Below are 21,832 nucleotides of genomic sequence, written 5' to 3'. Positions count from 1 at the left end.
TTATTACAGAAACTGGACATGGCCATCGACCTTCTTGACCAGGTCAGAGGAGAAGAAGAAGAAGCTTTCACAACTCACAGTCACACACGTAGTGCTGGCAGCAGTAGAACTCATCCCACTGTAGCACTGGTTTCTTGCCATTGGTACATGTGATTGGCTCAGGCTCTGGGCATTCGTATGGGATGATTTCAATGGTGTTGTTTTCAATGCATCTGGCCAAAGTGCAGTTGCACAGCCAGAAAGTTTCATTTTGCTGATGTTTTCGAGACAATAGAAAATTACACGTCATCAGAGATCTTTCACAATTCACACGGGAATCAATTGATAAGTCTCTGAAAGAACTTTTCGACCCTCGTTGACATCAAATGTTGGCTATGTGTTATCGAAGTTAAGGGAGCCCAGTTGATTATGTGATGGTTATATTGAGGTACTTACCACTTTGTCCCATTCAGGACAAGTGATTGGTGGTGGGGTTGGTATCCCAGTTGTGGTTGGTATTGAACTGACTACACCTCCTGTTACTGGTGTCGGAACAGTTATTGGAGGACCGGTGACAACCGATTCATGGGTTGTTGGTGATGTGGATGTCATTGGAGTTGTGGCTTCTGTTGTAGTTGGTGGTTTAGGTGTTGTTGTAGGAGCTTTAGTGGTTGTGGTGTCTATGACAGGGGTGGGTGTGGCTGGTTTTTCAGTTGTCCTGGGGGTTGTCGTTGATTCTTCTGTTGTCGTTGGGGTTGTGGTTAGAGTTGTGGCTTCCGTTGTAGTTGGTGGTTTAGGTGTGGTAGTTGTTGGTGCTGGTGTTGGTGTGGTTGTTGTTGGTGGTGTTGGTGTGGTTGTTGGTGTTGTTGTTGGTGGTGTGGGTGTTGTTGTTGGTGTTGTTGTTGTTGTTGTTGGTGGTGTGGTTGATGTTGTAGTTGGTGGTGTTGGTTTTGTTGTTGTTGGTGGTGTTGGTGTGGTTGTAGTTGGTGGTGTTGGTGTTGGTGGTGTTAGTGTTGTTGTTGGTGGTGTTGGTGTTGTTGTTGGTGGTGTTGTTGGTGGTATTGGTGTGGTTGTTGTAGTAATTGGTGTTGTTGTTGTTGGTGGTATTGGTGTGGTTGTTGTTGGTGTGGTTGTTGTTGGTGGTGAAGGTGTTGTTGTTGTTGGTGGTGTTGGTGGAATTGGTGTCGTTGTTGTTGGTGGTGTTGGTGTGGTTGTTGTTGTTGGTGGTGTTGGTGTTGTTGTTGTTGTTGGTGGTGGAATTGGTGTTGTTGTTGGTGTGGTTGTTGTTGGTGGTGAAGGTGTTGTTGTTGTTGTTGTTGGTGGATTTGCTGTCGTTGTTGTTTGTGGTGTTGGTGTTGTTGTTGGTGTTGTTGTTGTTGGTGGTGTTGGTGTGGTTGTTGTTGGTGGTGAAGGTGTTGTTGTTGTTGTTGTTGGTGTTGGTGGTGTTGTGGGTTTTGGTGTTGTTGTTGTTGGTTTCTGTGTTGTTGTTGTTGGTGGTGTTGGTGTGGTTGTTGTTGGTGGTGAAGGTGTTGTTGTTGTTGTTGGTGTTGATGGTGTTGTTGCTGGTGTTGTTGTTGTTGTTGTTGGTGGTATTGGTTTGGTTGTTGTTGGTGGTATTGGTGTGGTTATTGTTGGTGGTGACGGTGTCGTTGTTGTTGTTGGTTTTGGTGTCGTTGTTGTTGTTGTTGGTATTGGTGTTGTTGTTGTTGGTGGTGACGGTGACGGTGTCGTTGTTGTTGGTGTTGTTGTTGTTGGTGGAATTGTTGGTGTTGTTGTTGGTGTTGTTGTTGGTGTTGTTGTTGGTGTTGTTGTTGGTGTTGTTGTTGGTAATGTTGTTGGTGTTGTTTTTGTTGTTGTTGTTGTTGGTGGTGTTGGTGTGGTTGTTGTTGGTGGTGAAGGTGTTGTTGTTGTTGTTGTTGTTGGTGGAATTGGTGTCGTTGTTGTTGATAGTGGTGTTGTTGGTGTTGTTGTTGGTGTTGTTGTTGTTGGTGGTGTTGGTGTGGTTGTTGATGGTGGTGAAGGTGTTGTTGTTGTTGTTGTTGGTGGTGGAATTGGTGTCGTTGTTGTTGGTGGTATTGGTGTTGTTGTTGTTTGTGGTGTTGTTGTTGTTGTTGTTGTTGTTGTTTGTGGTGTTGTTGGTGTTGTTGTTGGTGTTGTTGTTGGTGTTGTTTTTGTTGTTGTTGTTGTTGGTGGTGTTGGTGTTGTTGTTGTTGGTGGTGTTGGTGTGGTTGTTGTTGTTGGTGAAGGTGTTGTTGTTGTTGTTGTTGGAATTGGTGTTGTTGTAGTTGGTGGTGTTGGTGTGGTTGTTGTTGGTGGTGAAGGTGTTGTTGTTGTTGTTGTTGGTGGTGGAATTGGTGTCGTTGTTGTTGGTGGTATTGGTGTTGTTGTTGTTTGTGGTGTTGGTGTTGTTGTTGGTGTTGTTGTTGTTGTTGGTATTGGTGTTGTTGTTGGTGGTATTGGTGTTGTTGTAGTTGGTGGTGTTGGTGTGGTTGTTGTTGGTGGTGGTGTTGTTGTTGTTGTTGTTGGTGGTGTTGGGGTTGTTGGTGTTGTTGGTGTTGGTGGTGAAGGTGTTGTTGTCGTTGTTGTTGGTGGTGTTGGTGTGGTTGTTGTTGGTGGTGAAGGTGTTGTCGTTGTTGTTGTTGGTATTGGTGTTGTTGTTGTTGGTGGTATTGGTGTTGTTGTTGTTGGTGGTGTTGGTGTTGTTGTTGTTGGTGTTGTTGTTGTTGGTGGTATTGGTGTTGTTGTTGGTGGTGTTGGTGTTGTTGTTGTTGGTGTTGTTGTTGTTGGTGGTATTGGTGTTGTTGTTGGTGGTGAAGGTGTTGTTGTCGTTGTTGTTGGTGGTGTTGGTGTGGTTGTTGTTGGTGGTGTTGGTGTGGTTGTTGTTGGTGGTGAAGGTGTTGTCGTTGTTGTTGGTGGTATTGGTGTTGTTGTTGGTGGTGTTGGTGTTGTTGTTGTTGGTGGTATTGGTGTTGTTGTTGTTGGTGGTGTTGGTGTTGTTGTTGTTGGTGTTGTTGTTGTTGTTGTTGGTGTTGTTGTTGTTGGTGGTATTGGTGTGGTTGTTGGTGGTGTTGGTGTTGTTGTTGTTGGTGTTGTTGTTGTTGGTGGTATTGGTGTTGTTGTTGGTGGTGTTGGTGTTGTTGTTGTTGGTGTTGTTGTTGTTGGTGGTATTGGTGTTGTTGTTGTTGGTGTTGGTGTTGTTGTTGTTGTTGTTGGTGTGGTTGTTGTTGTTTGTGGTGTGGGTGTTGTTGTTGGTGTTGGTGTTGTTGTTGGTGTTGTTGTTGGTGTTGGTGTGGTTGTTGTTGGTGGTGAAGATGTTGTTGTTGGTGTTGTTGTTGGTGTTGGTGGTGTTGTTGGTTTTGGTGATGTTGTTGATAAACATTCAACGCAACAGAGGACCCTAATCTTATAGTTCTTGCACTTATATGGTCTCTGAGTCTGTTTATTTTCTTCACATATTAATCCGAAGTCAACATTGCACTCCACAACTTGGCCTGTCGAAGCTACATAGTCCTCTAAGCTCGTATCAGGATAGTCTGTAGCTACACATTCAATATCCTGTGGATCTTCACACACTTCTTTTCCACTCTGTGTGATATTCCAATATGTTTCCCAGTCGCTCTTGTCTTTATCATCATCTTCATCATACCATTCTGACCACTCACAGGTAGGAATACAAGGAGTAGTTGTTGGCTCTGGTGTCTGGGGGGTAGTTGTTGGTGGTATTGTTGTTGTTGTTGGTATTGGTGTGGTTGTTGTTGGTGTTGTTGTTGGTATTGGTGTGGTTGTTGTTGTTTTTGGTGTTGTTGTTGTTGGTATGGGTGTTGTTGTTGGTGGTATTGGTGTGGTGGTTGTTGTTGTTGGTATTGGTGTTGTTGTTGTTGGTGTTGTTGTTGTTGTTGGTTTTGGTGTGGTGGTTGTTGTTGTTGGTATTGGTGTGGTTGTTGTTGGTGTTGTTGTTGGTTTTGGTGTGGTTGTTGTTGGTGTTGTTGTTGGTGGTGGTGTTGTTGTTGTTGTTGGTATTGGTGTGGTTGTTGTTGTTTTTGGTGTTGTTGTTGTTGTTGGTATGGGTGTTGTTGTTGGTGGTATTGGTGTTGTTGTTGTTGGTGGTATTGGTGTGGTTGTTGTCGGTGGTATTGGTGTTGTTGTTGGTGTTGTTGGTGTTGTTGTTGTTGGTGGTGGAATTGGTGTCGTTGTTGTTGTAGTTGGAGGTGTTGGTGTTGTTGTTGTTGTTGTTGTTGATGGTGGTGTTGGTGTTGTTGTTGTTGGTGGTATTGGTGTTGTTGTAGTTGGAGGTGTTGGTGTTGTTGTTGTTGTTGTTGATGGTGGTGTTGGTGTTGTTGTTGTTGTTGGTATGGGTGTTGTTGTTGGTGGTATTGGTGTTGTTGTTGGTGGTATTGGTGTGGTTGTTGTTGGTGGTGTTGGTGTGGTTGTTGTCGGTGGTGTTGGTGTGGTTGTTGTTGGTGGTGTTGGTGTTGTTGTTGGTGTTGTTGTTGTTGTTGTTGTTGTTGGTGTGGTTGTTGTTGGTGGTGAAGGTGTTGTTGTTGTTGTTGTTGGTGTTGGTGGTGTTGTTGGTTTTGGTGATGTTGTTGATAAACATTCAACGCAACAGAGGACCCTAATCTTATAGTTCTTGCACTTATATGGTCTCTGAGTCTGTTTATTTTCTTCACATATTAATCCGAAGTCAACATTGCACTCCACAACTTGGCCTGTCGAAGCTACATAGTCCTCTAAGCTCATATCAGGATAGTCTGTAGCTACACATTCAATATCCTGTGGATCTTCACACACTTCTTTTCCACTCTGTGTGATATTCCAATATGTTTCCCAGTCGCTCTTGTCTTTATCATCATCTTCATCATACCATTCTGACCACTCACAGGTAGGAATACAAGGAGTAGTTGTTGGCTCTGGTGTCTGGGGGGTAGTTGTTGGTGGTATTGTTGTTGTTGTTGTCGGTATTGGTGTGGTTGTTGTTGGTGTTGGTGTTGTTGTTGGTGGTATTGTTGTTGTTGTTGTTGTTGTTGGTATTGGTGTTGTTGTTGTTGTTGGTGGTGGTGTTGTTGTTGTTGTTGGTGGTGGTGTTGTTGTTGTTGTTGTTGGTATTGGTGTTGTTGTTGTCGGTATTGTTGTTGTTGGTGTTGGTATTGGTGTGGTCGTTGTTGTTGGTGGTATTGTTGTTGTTGTTGTTGGTGTTGGTATTGGTGTTGTTGGTGTTGGTGGTATTGGTGTTGTTGTTGTTGATGGTGGTGTTGGTGTGGTTGTTGTTGGTGTTGATATTGGTGTTGTTGGTGTTGGTGGTATTGGTGTTGTTGTTGTTGATGGTGGTGTTGGTGTGGTTGTTGTTGGTGTGGTTGTTGTTGTTGTTGATGGTATCGTTGTTGTTGGTGGTGGTGGTGTTGGTGGTATTGGTGTGGTTGTTGTTGATGGTGGTGTTGGTGTGGTTGTTGGTGGTGTTGGTGGTATTGGTGTTGTTGTTGGAGGTGGTGTTGTCAATGTGGTAGTTGTTGGTGTCCACGGTGTTGTTGTTGGTGTTGGTGTTGGTGTTGGTGTTGGTGTTGGTGTTGGTGTTGGTGTTGGTGTTGGAACACATTTCTCAACACACTCCCCGGTCTCTTCATCAAATATTGGCCTATCTGGAGGGCATCGTGGGTAACAACCTATAAAGAAGACAGTGTGATTTAGTTGTTTTGATTGAGTTATTGCATTTAATAAAGTTGAGGTCAAAAAACATATTAAGACTTTGTTAAGAAGGGCATGTGCATATGGAACAAACATGCAGGCTGATGCCAATCAAATCAAATAGCATGCTGCCTCACCTTCCAGATTGGGAAGAGGGTTGTCACAGGTCCCATTTGGATTCAGACAGGTCTTGTAGCAAGGTGTGTGGCAAGGGCTGTAATGCCATTCACATTCACCTGGATCGTTGTAGTAGTCACAGAACACAGCTACAAAAGGGAAAACGTACAGGTTCATACTGTACACTGAATACACATTGCATGCCCTCAGCAAGTGGCACCCTATTCCATATGAAGTGCATTACTTTATATCAGAACCCTAGGTACCCTGGTCAAAAGTGATCCACAATAACGTTACACATTAAGATATCTGTTTAAACCAACAAGCTAAAATATACTTTAGATCCACATCCTCACATTGTCACCAAGTTTGGGTTCTTTCAACAACATATTCATTTACTTAGCATTGTAAATTCTAATCAGTCAAATTACACCAGACATGTCAAATCATTTCAATGCCAAGCTTGACAGTCAAACAGTGGAAGTGTGTGACCTTTGGGACACAAGCATAATGAACATAAGATGTGTTGTACTTACGACAGATCTCTGGTGTTCTCCATGCAACACAGACTCCAGCTTCAGTGCAGGCCTGGGCGTAGGCTGCTACAGCTGTACAGAGACACTCACAGTCTCCACCAGTATCACAGGCACAGGAGTCTTTCACACAGTTCTCAAAGTACAGAGTAGGGTCTACCTGTAAAACACATACAAAAAGAGGACACAAGATGCACTAATACTGTATTTCTTTTGTTTTCTTTTGTTTCTTACAGCATTTTTCAAAACACATAAAACAATAGACATGTTCATGAATAAAATCATATGAGGATGACAAGAAAGTCAATGTTTTAAACGATTTGGGTGTATTTTTTGGTTCAGAAGTTTGACTGTCCACCAGTCTTTCAGTGTTCTGACTGATACTTTCACTAGGTTTATAATTGTATGGTATATACATAGCAATCCGCTGCAGCACTGTACCTTCTTGTGGCACAGTTGGAAAGTCTTTCCTGTGATGATGCTGCACTGCATCTTAGCCCAGTTGTGACGGTTGGGTCTGGCTCCACATGGGTCCACGTTGCTTTCTGCGTTGGGGCAAGTGCTTGACACTTTCCAGCTGTTAGCAAAATCCACAGGGCTGCTGACTACTAGCTGACCTTGCGTGGTGAAGTCATCTCTGCCGTCTCCATTGTAGTTCCCACACAGGCCGCACACTGCTCCCTATAGACACATAGAAACGATAAGGCATACACAGTGGAACTGTACCAAATCAATCACTGTTAGCAATACACAATGCACACTGATGTCTGATGTCTTGTTCATCTATTTCGAGTCTATTTCATCACAGGTTCTCTATGTGTTAACCCTTCAACACTAAACTTACAGTATGCTGTGGCTCCAGGACGATGCGGACGGTAGTTTTGCGGTCCCACTGCACTGCGATCCCGATGTCTGACTCAACAATCAGGTACAGACCGACGGTCCTCACTTGGTACTGGATCTGAGAGCCCACTCCTAGGTCCACCATTTCATAGGTCCCCTTTGATAGTTTGAACTCTTTTCTCTGTAAGGATAAGGATTTATCACTTCCTGTTCACAGACAATTAGGGTTGCAAAATTCTGGTAACTTTCCCCAAAATCCCAGGTTTTCCAGAAGGATTTCCTCCTTATTCCCTCGTAATTTCTGAAAATTTGCAATTATGATTTCTGGAAAAACAGGGAAGTTGGGGAAAGTTACTGGAATTTTGCAAAACTATGACAAACAATACACTTTCTAAAGCTTTTTATGAAGAAAAAAAATGGCTTGAATTTCATACTGATTTTTGAGGTTAGTGGCTATTTGGAAGAAAGTTTTACTTGCAATGATTGTGATGGTCATTTTACCTACTTTAGTTGAATTCACTAATTGTACTGCCACTCTGAATAAGTCGCTCTGAATAAGAGCATTTGCTAAATAACGCAAAATTATGTATTGTTATTGTATGTATGAATGTCAAATGATCTCTCAATATGATCCAACCGATATAGAAAGGAGAACGGCTCATTATAAAGCCTGGAGTGGAGTAAATGGAATGGTATCAAACACATCAAAACCAGTCATGCATTTGATGCCATTCCATTTATTCTGTTCCAGTCATTACTGTGAGCCCATTCTTCCCATTGAAGGTGCCACCAGCCGCCTGTTAGAGTGAGTCTTTTGTCCAGTCTTACCCCCAGTTGAACCCTGACAGACTTGGAGCAAGTGGTGCCTGTGGTTCCACACGGTATGTTCTCTGTGATCACCATGAAGTTGTCCTGGACAGGCCGGTTCCCACATTTGTTCTTAAAGAGAAAAACAGGGAGAGAGTACTTTAGAAACTAAATTAGACTTTTGCAATTTATATGATTAGTTGGTAATATAGAAGACAACAGCAGTACTATTATACAAACATTTTTTTTGTATAAAAACACATCACAATTTAATTGAAATAAATTGCAATGTATTGAGATGTCCTCATAAGCATTGATTACCTGGACAGCCACATAGCCACATTTTCCTTGGAAGCCATACGTGCGCTCATCAAAGGTTTTGTAATGGCCACTGCCGTAGATGGTACAGGTTCCTGGGCACTTCTTATCTGTGCACTCCCATTTCCCACTCTTACAGGTGCTACATGTGTACAGTATGAGAGACACTAAGTCAAATATCCTCTTCAAATACAATCCTGATCACATTAGCTAGAGAGGATGAAGGAAGCCCTCATTTTGTGTCATGAAATCTCATTCCATTTCATTTTAGTCTAGCATTTCTATTATTTATGGTACCATATCATATAACGTCATATGATACCACATAACCTCACATTGTATCGTTTTATATCAGATAATAACATATAACCATAAAATCTCAATAACTCACCAAGTGTTACATCTGTTTGGGATCTGTTTTCCTGGGGCGTAGAGGAATCCATCATGGCTGCATGGGCATTCATGTTTTTTCACACACATACCTTTCCCATCCTCCCACAGACTCATGGGACACTTGCACCCGGACTCACACTCTGCGGAGAACTGCGGTCAAGGAGAGAGACGGAATTAAATAAAGAACACAACCCTTAGGTCAGGTACTAATGGAAGTCAACAAGTCAACTCACACAGTCCATGAAATCTGGGTTCCTACAGCTCCGTGTACACTGTACTCCCAGGTCATTGGAGCAGTTCAAGAACACCTTCGGCGATTGGCAGGCTGTAACAGAAGCAGTTTCATTATTACTACACAATAAGATGTCAAATTTAGATCTGGGTTCAAATACTATCTTTCAAATACTTCTAGGGCCGGTTTAAAACAGATTAAGCCTAGTCCTGGACTCAAGTAATTTAAATTATCTCTCATATAGTATTTGAACACAAGTCTAGGTAAAATACTGTACACATCAAAGGGATAATGGGATATGAATAGCAAAGGGACACAGAAAGGCTACTTACTACTCTCTGAACGCATTTTCCAGGAACGGCAGTGAAGCTTCCCATTGTTGCAGACACTAGAAGAACACACATGATATCAAGAGCTATTTTAATATTGGAGTAACATTGCAGGATTGTGTATTTTCTATACTAGCAGATAATATGACAAATTTGCTGCTTTGGTAGGTAGGTAAGTTAGGTAAATAAGTAGATGGGTAGGTAGGTAGGTAAGTAGTCAATTAAATAGGTAGCTAGACACTTTATTAGATAGAAACAGTCTCTTACCAGTGCTCCTCCTGAATGTTGATGGATTTCCCAGGCTTGATGTGGACCCCGTTGTGGAAGCAGGGGCATTTGTCCATGGGTACACAGGTGCCCCTATCATCCATGTAGAGTCCGTCCGGGCAGGAGCAACCATCCACGGCGAGGAAGTCGTTGGTACAACCTTGGCGTTTGCTGGCCAGGGAGCTACAAGTCAGCTGACATCTCTGGAGCTGGTCAGAGTAGGTCTGAGACGCTGGGCAGTTACCAGTGTATTTGTCTGGTTGCAGGGAAATATGTAAAGTGTTGGATAAAGTTAAGATTAGCAGTGTTGGAAAACTTCACTAAAGGCTCTATTTTACTCCAGGAAGGAAGAGGATTAAGTAAGTAAGTGTTGTTAAAGTTGACATCAGATGAGATGAGAAGACACGGTCATTTATTTTTAAGCTCTGGTCAAGGTATTCATTTATTCCCCAAGAATAAATAAAAAATGTGTTTGTCATACAAACTAGATGCCACAATAAAAACTTTTAGAAACCTTCACAACCGGGGAGGTTGGGGAATTTGTCAGGGTTACCCCCTGTCTCCTCTACTTTTTGCAATGACAGTGGAATCCGCCAGGGTTGTCCCCTGTCTCCCCTACTTTTTGCAATGGCAGTCAAATTTGCCAAGGTTGTCCCCTGTCTCCCATACGTTTAGCGATGGCAGTAGAACCATTTGCAGAATGCGTATATTCTAATCAGAATTTCAGTGAACCTTTCATTGGTAGCCAGGAGAGGCCTATACTGTCATCTCCTTTCACTAATATACGACAAGACAGAAATATGAGAAGTGTAAATCACTTACCACACACGTTGTCTCTCCAGCCCGACAGGACCACTCCCTTGGTAGCACAGTCTCGCACATAGGAGGAGAAGACGGCACACAGGCAGTCTTCACTCTTCTCACAGTTGCAGCTAGCGTATGTGCATCGCTGTAGAAAATATCAAGTTTAAGTAAATGTTCCATACGTAATAAATATAATACAAATCTCATTGGCCAGAGCTTTCGCATGACAAACACTATTACAAACAGCATTAAAATCTAGTCAGAAAGTTCAGGACAAATATGTAGAAGTGTACATATACCACAACCAGCCAAGATATCATTGTGAGCATTCCAAACCAGACGTAACTCTATTAAATATAACAGTTACATTTATACAAAATGTATTACCTTGTAGTAAAGCTCGGGGTCTACCATGGCATGGCACTTGGCAAAAGTGCTGTCAGAACTTCTTAGCATGGAGCACCAATGTTTAGCATAGTTCTCTGAGTAAACAGAAGATGGCAAGAGTTCAAATATGTCTGATACTGTATCAACTGCTGCTTGCTGCATCGCTTTGGATCCAACGACATGATACTGCGGTTGTTGACATAAACATTTATGAAATGCTTATGTTCTGCTTTTCATTCAGTTATGTAAGGCTTAACCTTCAACTAAAGAGTTAGTGAAGAGGGCTTACCATTCTCCACACTGAGGGAGCAGGGATCGTCCAGCCTCTCCTCTCTGTCTCTACAGGTAGGATTAGCCTTCCAGGAGTTCCCAAATGAAGAGGCTGTTCCCTCCACCATACCCTGAGGGGTCTTCATGTCATCAGAAAGAACCTTGTTGAAGTTCCCACACAGACCTAGAAGAAATAGAAACAGAAATCAACACCATATAAACCTACACCAAACAGAATTCAACACCATATAAACCTACACAAAACAGAAATCAACACCATATAAATCTACACCAAACAGAAATCAACACTGTATAAACCTACACCAAACAGAAATCAACACCGTATAAACCTACACAAAACAGAAATCAACACCATATAAATCTACACAAAACAGAAATCAACACCATATAAACCTACACCAAACAGAAATCAACACCATATAAACCTACACAAAACAGAAATCAACACCATATAAACCTAAACCAAACAGAAATCAACACCATTGTTGTACTTTCTTGCTGTTTTTATTATTTTAATGATAAAATTTCCAATTTTTATTACATTTACATAAAGTTAAATTCAAACGCCATATATCTGCTCACCTTCGGAGGTATATGCCTACAACTTGGGAGTTAACTTACCTTGTGTCTTAGTCTTGTAGCTCTCGTCCAGGGTGACATAAACCTGCATGATAGGGACCAGCTGGATCTGAACCTGCAGCCCAAAGCTGGTCTGTAGAATCATGTGGAAGGACGACGGCTTGAACACACTGATGTCAGCTACGGGAAGACAAACAAATAGACTAATGACAGATGGGAACAAGACTGAAAGAGCTCCTGCTGAGGTAGGCCTAATATAGACACCGTACACTAATGTCAGCTGGGAACAAGACTGAAAGAGCTCCTGCTGAGATAGTCCTAATATAGACAATGTACACTAATGTCAGCTGGGAACAGAAAAGGGGGGATGGGGGTGGGGGGGATTACCATTAAATTAAATATGATTCATTTTTTATTTAAACTTTTTTTTAAATTAACATTAAACATTAGTGTACTTATTACTGTGTCAATAGCTTTGGAAGTACAGTGTAATAATACATAGAAATAGGCAGTTGATATCTATACAGGCGAATGTTTCATTCTATGTTGATTATATGTTACTGGTTGCACTTTCATAACATAGAAGAGTGTACATAATCTTTATTATATACTGGGTGATTCGGGCCCTCAATGCTGATTGGCTGACAGATGTGGTATATCAGACCCTATCACAAAACATTTATTTTTACAGCTCTAATTACATTGGTAACCAGTTTATAATAGCAATAAGTCACCTTGGGGGATTGTAGTATATGACCAATGTACCATTGGTAAGGGAAGTTGCGTTGTGCCCAAGAACAGCCTTTAGCCATGGTATATTGGCCATATATCACACCCTCTCGGGCATAATTGCTTTTTAATTATTCCATGTCCCACCTGTGTTGTAAGGCAGAGTGATCTGTGCATTGTGGCTGACTTTCCCATCGGCGGTAATCACCAAAGCCTGGAAAATGAAAACAAGAGCCAAGATCAACTAATCCTATTCAACACAAGACTATATGTGCAGTATATACATTTTACATACATATAAGTACTTATACAGTCGGATCCAAAATGATTGGCACCCAGGTTTTCATTATTTTTCAATACCTCACCCTGCGAGGATAACAACACTGAGCCTTTCTCTAGAAGGTTTTGGGAGATTGGAGAACACATTGGGAAGTATCTTAGACCATTCTTCCATACAGACCAGTGGAAGCATAACAGCCCCATAGATCAAAGATCCACCACCATTTTATACAGTAGGTATCGAGCTCTGTTTTGCATATGATTCGTCTTTTTGACACCAAACCCACCCCTGGTGTGCGTGGCCAAAAGAGCTTCATTTAATAGTCTTTCTTGCTCATCTTATTCAAGGATGCCTTTAAATTTGTACCTGACTGTAAATACACAGAGATAGTGTATAATATACATGTGTATATGTTCAAGTGTATATGTCAAATCTCCATCTTTTAATGAAGGTAATACTCACGTTGTTTCTATCATTGTTTAACAAGACCACAACACTCTTGAGGCAAGTGTCAAACTTCTGTCTTATACAGGGAACCAGCTGGACCAGCACAGTGAACTTTGGACTGGCTTCATTCTGAAACAGAGAAGGGAAAACAAAAAAACTAAAACAAAAAATTGATGAGAAAACGTTGTGACATAAAATGTCATCCACTTATTATCTAGATTGTCTCTTCATAAAAGTGTAGTGTAATTGTCAGTTACCTTGCTTTCCAACTTGGCTAAGGGGTAGTAGCAGTCCCCATGGAAGGTGAATGCTTTCCCATCGAAGGTCGTCACGTGTGAACCCTCCTCAACTGCACATGTACCAGGGCTGGGCAGACTTTTACAGGACCACTGACCATGGTGACAGACACTGAATCACAGACACAGAACAAATGATGAAGTCATTTACAGGACCAAGGATCATGGTGACAGACACTGAATCACAGACACAGAACAAATTATGAAGTCATTTACAGGACGACTGATCATGGTGACAGACACTGAATCATAGACACAAAATAAATGATGAAGTCATTTACAGGATAAACCAGAAACATGAACCCTCTGTTAAGACTTCTGTCTTAACTTAACTTGTTATTTTAACTGTACAGTGCTTTACATTGAGCACTTTAAGTCTAAACCTTTGACTCACCATTCCTCACGGTCCTGTCTGAATACTTCTCCAGAGTTGTAAACTTTGTCGTGTTTGCACTGACACTGGTCCTGAGTGACACACCCCCGCTTTGAGATGTCATCAAACACAGTCCCTACAGAGTGGTGAAAACAGACATGTCATGAATATCACCACAGGCCCTACAGAGTGGTGAAAACAGACATGTCATGAATATCACCACAGGCCCTACAGAGTGGTGAAAACAGACATGTCATGAATATCACCACATGCCCTACAGAGTGGTGAAAACAGACATGTCATGAATATCACCACAGTCCCTACAGAGTGGTGAAAACAAACATGTCATGAACGTCACCACAGTCCCTACAGAGTGGTGAAAACATACAACGTGTCATGAACGTCACCACAGTCCCTACAGAGTGGTGAAAACATACAACATGTCGTGAACGTCACCACAGTCCCTACAGAGTGGTGAAAACATACAACGTGTCGTGAACGTCACAGAATGAGATACAGTGAGTTATGAGATACAGTAATGAGATACAGTGAGTCTAACGCAATTTGTGGTATAATGGAACGAACTGTAAAATAACGAAATCTGTACAAATACACTTTATAAATTATATGTATTATTACTAAATGTAAACCAAATGTGTATTATGACTAAATATATAATATCATCACTGTTATACTGATACATTGAGGTGTGTTGTAGTTCTCTATCATCACTGTTATATTGATACATTGAGGTGTGTTGTGGTTCTCTATCATCACTGTTATACTGATACATTGAGGTGTGTTGCAGTTCTCTATCATCACTGTTATACTGATACATTGAGGTGTGTTGTAGTTCTCTATCATCACTGTTATACTGATACATTGAGGTGTGTTGTGGTTCTCTATCATGACTGTTATATTGATACATTGAGGTGTGTTGTAGTTCTCTATCATCACTGTTATACTGATACATTGAGGTGTGTTGTAGTTCTCTATCATCACTGTTATACTGATACATTGAGGTGTGTTGTAGTTCTCTATCATCACTGTTATACTGATACATTGAGGTGTGTTGTAGTTCTCTATCATCACTGTTATATTGATACATTGAGGTGTGTTGTAGTTCTCTATCATCACTGTTATACTGATACATTGAGGTGAGTTCTGGTTAAAGGCTGACCGTGAGGGCAGAAGCAGCCGTCCATCAGGTGTTCTTCACACAGGGAGCTGGTGTCTGAGTGCGTACAGGTATCCATGCAGGGAGAGCCACTCTCCAGATACACCATGTTGAACGGACACTGCTTGTCTAAGAAAACAAAGAAAATAAATTATAGTGCATTTTATTATTATATGTTAATATGTATATATATGTATTTATATTTTTAGACATTTGTGTGATCTGAAGCTGACTATGGACAATAAAGAGTTATTTTTTTGCATGTGACTTTTTGATCTACACCGCTACTGTAATCCAGTAAATGTTTTCCTGAACACCCAGACAGTTATTGAGATGTCCCATTACCACAGAAGGTTGTTGTTCTCCAGTGGGGTGGCTGTCCCCCGGCGTGGGAGCACTGTCTGGAGTACTCTGCCAGGGTGCTGCAGACACAGAAGCTATCAGAAGTGTTGCTGCAGCCACACAGGTCCTGAACACAGGCCTGGATGTAGGGCTCAGGGTTCACGACCGCACCACAGGAGCTCCACAACGCCGAGCGCAGGAGCTGGCCACACTGGGCATGCTGAGGAGGAGGAGGAGGAGGAGGAGGAAGAGGTGAAGGAGGAGAAGGTATAGGTGAATGAGGAGGGAGAGGAGGAGGAGGAGGTTGGAAGAGGTGGAGGAGGAGAGAGAGGAGGAGGAAGTGGAGGGAGAAGAGGAGGAAGTTGAGGGAGAGAAGGAGGTGGGGAAGGAAGAGGAGGAGGAGGAAGAGGTGAATGAGGAGAAGGTATAGGTGAATGAGGAGGAGGAGGAGGAAGAGGAGGAAGAGGTGAATGAGGGGAAGGTATAGGTGAATGAGGAGGGAGAGGAGGAGGGGGTGGAGGAGGGTGAGGAGGAGGAGGTGGAAGAAGGGAAGGAGATGGAGGAGGAAGTGGAGGGAGAGAAGGAGGACGAGAGAGGCGGAGGAAGTGGAGGGAGAGAAGGGGGAGGAGGAGGAGTGGGAGAGAAGGAAGAGAAGGAGGAGGAGGTAGAGGTGGAAGAGGAGGAAGTGGAGGGAGAGAAGGAAAAGGGGGAGGAGGAGGAGTGGTAGAGGAGGAAGAGGAGGAGGAGGAGTTAGAGGTGGAAGAGGAGGGAGAGGAGGAAGAGGGGGCGGAGGTGGTGGAGGGAGAGGTGGAGGAGGTGGAGGGAGAGAAGGAGTGGGAGAGGAGGGGGAGGAGGAGGAGGTAGAGGTGGAAAGGAAGTGGAGGGAGAAGAGGAGTGAAAGAGAAGGAGTGGGAGAGGAGGAGGCAGAGGAGAGGACGCATAAGAGGTTTTAAGGAGGAAGAGGGGGAAGAGAAGGAGGAGGAGGTTGTAAGTTGCAATACGAATAATATTATGCCATATTTGAACTTTATTCGTTCCATATGGCAGTCAAATAAATCAATAGAATGAAGTGAAGTACATGGAAATACTGTAGTCTATTTGTCAGGCTGAACAGACTGGAGGTAGAACTTACAAACTCCTTGCATGTGTCCTCTTTAGGCTGAACGTCTGCAGGTTCATCTTCCTCTTCCTCTTCATAGGGATCTTCACAGTCCTCGTTGGGCCTGTGGACCTTCTGCCTGTTTCCAAACTCAATGGGGCTCACTTTACGACCTGCACGGAAATAAAACAATGTCATCCTTCATCAATAAGTGATTAGAAACGCATATAAATGTGTATAAATGTATATTAATGACCTTACAACCTATGTGAAATTACACTGATGCTACTAGATATAAGAATATATAACTGTCACTTAGAATATATAAATAAATAGCATGTTAATAATAGCAACTAAATAAGTCATTATATATATTTAGATAAATGCTTAGAAATTTGTTATAACTGACTATACATGTAATAAATGATAATATTAGCCACTTGGAAAATATTGATTACACGTAACACGCATAAGCCATTAGAAATACTTGTACATATTAATATAAATGATTGATTAATATAAATGATTATAAGTGTGTTATAAATGACTATACATGTTATAATCCTCATGAATTGTAATTATTGTAATTATAATCCTCATGAATTGTAACCCTAATAATTCTTAGAAATGCTCACCATCATGAATAAATTCACTGTGGACTGGAAGGCCATTGAAGTCTCCACAGAGACCACAGGTACGGTTGGTATACTCCATGTCCAGCTCCACCTAATGCAAACAGTGATGGGTCAACTATTCTCTAAGGTAGACTCAGAGAAATGCCGTTGCCACGAGCAGCAGCGCAGATATTGAGATGAGATACAAGACTTCAACTCTCACACAGTCACACACGTGGTATCTGTGTATCTGCACGGGTTCGTTTGACACTGTTCACTGTTTAATGACAGCAGTCAATTTCAGTGAACTTATTGATTCTTACAAAGCAAATAAATAAATACACTTCTGTATGCATTCTTCTAAGTAATGTTTTGATTCTTATAAAAGCTTACCATGACGGCATCTTCTCCATTCCACATGACAACCAGGCCAACCTTGGAGTAAAGTTTGGTGTAAACTGCATTCCTCTCCAGTTGGACTCCTCCATTGTAGTACGGCAGAGTTACACTGGGAATAAGGATGAAGAACATAATTAATAATAGAGATCACATAGAAATGTACCAATGTGTCAATTAACAACAAAGAGACACAAAATACAGTTAAATCCTTTGAATTCAAAATGGAATCCCTGGAAATATGTCAGAGTACTGTCTCAGATGGGAATAGGTAACAGCATAATATAAATCCATTACTTAATGCAGAGAGGAAATGGTATATATAGATAGATAGATAGATAGATAGATAGATAGATAGATAGATAGATACAGTATATCAACACTTTATTTATTTATTTATGACAGTCTAATTGATTTTTCCATGGCTCGCTTGAAAGAGGATGTAAATCTCACTGTAACATCCCTGATGAATTAGAGGACACATAACACAAAACATTTGTGGAAAACTTACATTTCTCCATTGACCGCGACCTGAGTCTTGGTCAGATGGAAGACCAGGTCGTTGATAGTGACCACTACGTGTTTGACCGTAGGGTTCCCCTCGGTCTCAGTAGCCTCGTTCCTCTTCAGGTGCACAGAGAACTCCTGGTAGGACTCAGAGTGGCAGTCTGAGGCCAGGTTGTATTCACACGTCCCTGGGAACTGGTACACGTCTCCATCGAAGGTCTTGAAGTGCTCTCTGCCCCAGGTGCTGCAGATGCTGTTCACATGGTTGGACTGGCGAGCTATGGAGACGAAAACAGAAAAAGTTACCCACTTTAAATTTATGGAATCAGAAAGAGACACAATTTATAACTTTGCTGTAAATTGTAAATAATGCAGCATTTATTTCAAAATATCCAATTGTAGTGGATTGTGAATCGAGATATTAAAAAATATGACACTCTTAGACAGACTGCACTCAGATTAGTTCCAAGCAAAATTGTTCATAATAACAAAATGTGTCTGTTCCTGACTGATAGTTGCCTCGAAATAGATAGAAACTTAATCTAACGCCATCTCTATACAGTATCTATTTCTATGTTTGACTGTTTGTCTTTGTCTGCATAGATCAAAATAAATCACTGCTATTTCCAAAATGATCCTGTATCGTCTTACCTTTCTTGGCTTTCACCTGGACGGCGCTCGTTAGTGGCAGAGCGAGAACACACAACCACAGAGTTGTCCACCCCATAGTTAGTGTCCAGGTGAAGTGGGCTTCAGGTAAAAGTGTAGAGTTCTGCTCGACAGCCTCCTTTATAATGGCATTGTTTAATCTGTCTGTCAGTTCACACCCATCAGAAGGAGGATGTCAGACATCTTTATTGAGACATGGTAAACATGTCTATTGACAGGGCCAGATTAACGACTGGGCAATCAGATAACATAAGAACACGGCATAAGTCATTGCAAAATTTGAAGAATTGCAGGAAATTAGCTTTAAAACAGCAACATTTTGTCTTCGTTGCCAAGAGGGGGGGGGGGGGGGGGGGTTCTCTAAACTGTTATTGTACAGTGGCCCAGTGTCACGATCGTGTACTGGAGAGAATGAGGACCAAGGCGCAGCTGGATATGAATACATCTTCTCTTTTAATTAAACGAACGAAGATGAACATGAAACGAAAAAACACTATTTCAAACAAACAAAACAACAAAACGACCGTGAAGCTACAAACGTTGTGCATAGACAGACAGGCTACAAACGTTCTACATAGACAACGCTAGACATCTACACTAAACACAAAACCATATTTTACACCCCATAACCCCTTTACCAAATAAACATCAAAAAACCAACAAAACATAAACATTACCCATGTCACACCCTGACCTAACTAAAATAATCAAGAAAACCAAGAATAATAATGCCAGGGCGTGACATAACCCCCCCCTTGAGGCGCGAACTCCGGGCGCACCATACACAATCTAGGGGAGGGTCTGGGTGGGCTCCCCTCCACGGTGGCGGCTCCGGCTCTGGTCGTAGTCCCCACGTCACCACAGTACCTAACCACCTCCTAGGCCTCCTCCAAACGACCCCCCTCCACATTAACCCCATTGCATTCAGGGGGAGTTCCGGACTAAGGGACAGCTCCGGACTAAGAACCAGTACCAGGGTCAGGGGCAGTACCAGGATAAGGGGCAGTACCAGGGTAAGGGGCAGCACCAGGGTAAGGGGCAGCACCAGGGTAAGGGGCAGCACCAGGGTAAGGGGCAGCACCAGGGTAAGGGGCAGCTCCAGGGTAAGGGGCAGCTCCGGACTGAGGAATGGCAGCTCCGGACTGAAGGACTGCAGCTCCGGACTGAGGGACTGCAGCTCCGGACTGAGGGACGGCCCATGGCTGGCTGACAGATCTGGCTGCTCATGGCTGGCTAACGGATCTGGCTGCTCATGGCTGGCTAACTGATCTGGCTGCTCATGGCTGGCTGACGGATCTGGCTGCTCATGGCTGGCTGACGGATCTGGCTGCTCATGGCTGGCTGACGGATCTGGCTGCTCATGGCTAGCTGACGGATCTGGCTGCTCATGGCTAGCTGACGGATCTGGCTGCTCATGGCTAACTGACGGATCTGGCTGCTCATGGCTAGCTGACGGATCTGGCTGCTCATGGCTAGCTGACGGATCTGGCTGCTCATGGCTGGCTGACTGATCTGGCTGCTCCTGTCTGGTTGGCGGCTCTGGCAGATCCTGTCTGGTTGGCGGCTCTGGCAGATCCTGTCTGGCTGGCGGCTCTGGCAGATCCTGTCTGGCTGGCGGCTCTGGCAGATCCTGTCTGACGGACGGCTCTAGCGGCTCCTGTCTGGCTGGCGGCTCTAGCGGCTCCTGTCTGGCGGACGGCTCAGTGGGCTCATGGCAGACGGGCGGCTTTGCAGGCTCATGGCAGACGGGCGGCTTTGCAGGCTCATTGCAGACGGATGGCTCAGATGGCGCTGGGGAGACGGATGGCTCAGATGGCGCTGGGGAGACGGATGGCTCAGATGGCGCTGGGGAGACGGGCAGTTCAGTCATTGCAGTGCAGACGGCAGACTCCTGCCGGCTGAGGCGCACTGTAAGCCTGGTGCGTGGTGCCGGGACTGGTGGCACCGGGCTGGGGACACGCATCTCAGGGCTAGTGCGGGGAGCAGCAACAGGACGCACAGGACTCTGGGGACACACAGGAGGCTTGGTGCGTGGTTTAGACACTGGTGGTAAAGGGCTGGAGACACGCACCATATAGCTAGTGCGTGGAGGAGGCACTGGTGGTACTGGATTGGGGCGGGGAGGTGGCGCCGGAAATACCGGACCGTGCAGGCGTACTGGCTCCCTTGAACGCCGAGCCTGCCCAACCTTACCTGGTTCTATGCTCCCCGTCGCCTGACCAGTGCGGGGAGGTGGAATAACCCGCACCGGCCTATGTAGGCGAACCGGGGACACCATGCGTAAGGCTGGTGCCATGTACGCCGGCCCGAGGAGACGCACTGGTGACCAGATGCGTTGGGCCGGCTTCATGACATATGGCTCAACGCTCAGTCTAGCCCGGCCGATACGTGGAGCTGCAATGTACCGAACCGGGCTATGCACGCGTACAGGAGACACCGTGCGCTCTACTGCGTAACACGGTGTCTGCCCGTACTCCCGCTCTCCACGGTAAGTACAGGGAGTAGGCGCAGGTTTCCTACCTGACTTCGCCACCCTCCCTTTAAGGCCCCCCCCAAGAAATTTTTGGGGTGTACTCACGGGTCTCCAGCCTTGTCTCCGTGCTGCCTCCTCATATCGCCTCCTCTCGGCTTTCGCTGCCTCCAGCTCTTCACGAGGGAGGCGATATTCTCCAGGTTGTGCCCATGGATCTTCTTCCAATTCCTCCTCCCAACTCCAGAGATCCTGTGTAGGTATGTCCTGTTGCCGCCTTCCATGCCGCTTGGTCCTATGGTGGGTAATTCTGTCACGATCGTGTACTGGAGAGAATGAGGACCAAGGCGCAGCTGGATATGAATACATCTTCTCTTTTAATTAAACGAACGAAGATGAACATGAAACGAAAAAACACTATTTCAAACAAACAAAACAACAAAACGACCGTGAAGCTACAAACGTTGTGCATAGACAGACAGGCTACAAACGTTCTACATAGACAACGCTAGACATCTACACTAAACACAAAACCATATTTTACACCCCATAACCCCTTTACCAAATAAACATCAAAAAACCAACAAAACATAAACATTACCCATGTCACACCCTGACCTAACTAAAATAATCAAGAAAACCAAGAATAATAATGCCAGGGCGTGACACCCAGATTTGTGTTTATTCCAGCCCTGTCTAAGGAAATTCAACCACTTTCAGAAATCCCCTTTACTATCTATTATTTCCTTTATGCTGAATGTAAATGTTAAAAAACGAAAAAAGCAATGTTTTTAACTTTGGACTTACAATAAATACTATATATTCATAACGGAGACAGTGTCGTGCCTCCTTCAATGATGCATCATTTGATT

At 43.6% G+C, this 21,832-nt stretch overlaps 1 protein-coding gene across 1 annotated transcript in view; it reads right to left on the bottom strand.

The window, feature by feature from the left end:
- Positions 1 to 18,577, bottom strand: part of LOC129856183 (mucin-2-like) — a 33,500-nt gene extending 14,923 nt beyond the window's left edge. The window contains exons 1-27 of the mRNA XM_055924282.1: positions 18,473 to 18,577; positions 17,826 to 18,099; positions 17,312 to 17,426; positions 16,940 to 17,030; positions 16,338 to 16,477; positions 15,209 to 15,425; positions 14,867 to 14,992; positions 13,708 to 13,822; positions 13,275 to 13,425; positions 13,033 to 13,146; positions 12,438 to 12,504; positions 11,604 to 11,741; positions 10,981 to 11,145; positions 10,692 to 10,786; positions 10,323 to 10,449; positions 9,501 to 9,756; positions 9,237 to 9,292; positions 8,906 to 8,997; positions 8,671 to 8,822; positions 8,283 to 8,421; positions 7,983 to 8,093; positions 7,156 to 7,335; positions 6,753 to 6,992; positions 6,315 to 6,471; positions 5,799 to 5,927; positions 436 to 5,639; positions 79 to 253 (exon numbers count right to left, since the gene is read on the bottom strand). Of these exons, the coding sequence (XP_055780257.1) occupies positions 79 to 253; positions 436 to 5,639; positions 5,799 to 5,927; positions 6,315 to 6,471; positions 6,753 to 6,992; positions 7,156 to 7,335; positions 7,983 to 8,093; positions 8,283 to 8,421; positions 8,671 to 8,822; positions 8,906 to 8,997; positions 9,237 to 9,292; positions 9,501 to 9,756; positions 10,323 to 10,449; positions 10,692 to 10,786; positions 10,981 to 11,145; positions 11,604 to 11,741; positions 12,438 to 12,504; positions 13,033 to 13,146; positions 13,275 to 13,425; positions 13,708 to 13,822; positions 14,867 to 14,992; positions 15,209 to 15,425; positions 16,338 to 16,477; positions 16,940 to 17,030; positions 17,312 to 17,426; positions 17,826 to 18,099; positions 18,473 to 18,548 (8,902 nt within the window). The 5' untranslated portion in view covers positions 18,549 to 18,577. The remainder of the gene's footprint in view (positions 1 to 78; positions 254 to 435; positions 5,640 to 5,798; positions 5,928 to 6,314; positions 6,472 to 6,752; positions 6,993 to 7,155; positions 7,336 to 7,982; positions 8,094 to 8,282; positions 8,422 to 8,670; positions 8,823 to 8,905; positions 8,998 to 9,236; positions 9,293 to 9,500; positions 9,757 to 10,322; positions 10,450 to 10,691; positions 10,787 to 10,980; positions 11,146 to 11,603; positions 11,742 to 12,437; positions 12,505 to 13,032; positions 13,147 to 13,274; positions 13,426 to 13,707; positions 13,823 to 14,866; positions 14,993 to 15,208; positions 15,426 to 16,337; positions 16,478 to 16,939; positions 17,031 to 17,311; positions 17,427 to 17,825; positions 18,100 to 18,472) is intronic.
- Positions 18,578 to 21,832: the final 3,255 nt, after the last annotated feature.

The sequence above is a fragment of the Salvelinus fontinalis genome, chromosome 5, assembly GCF_029448725.1.
Source record: "Salvelinus fontinalis isolate EN_2023a chromosome 5, ASM2944872v1, whole genome shotgun sequence".
Taxonomy (NCBI): domain Eukaryota; kingdom Metazoa; phylum Chordata; class Actinopteri; order Salmoniformes; family Salmonidae; genus Salvelinus; species Salvelinus fontinalis.
Note: the sequence above shows the minus strand (reverse complement) of the source record. Positions and strands in the feature narration are given on the sequence as shown.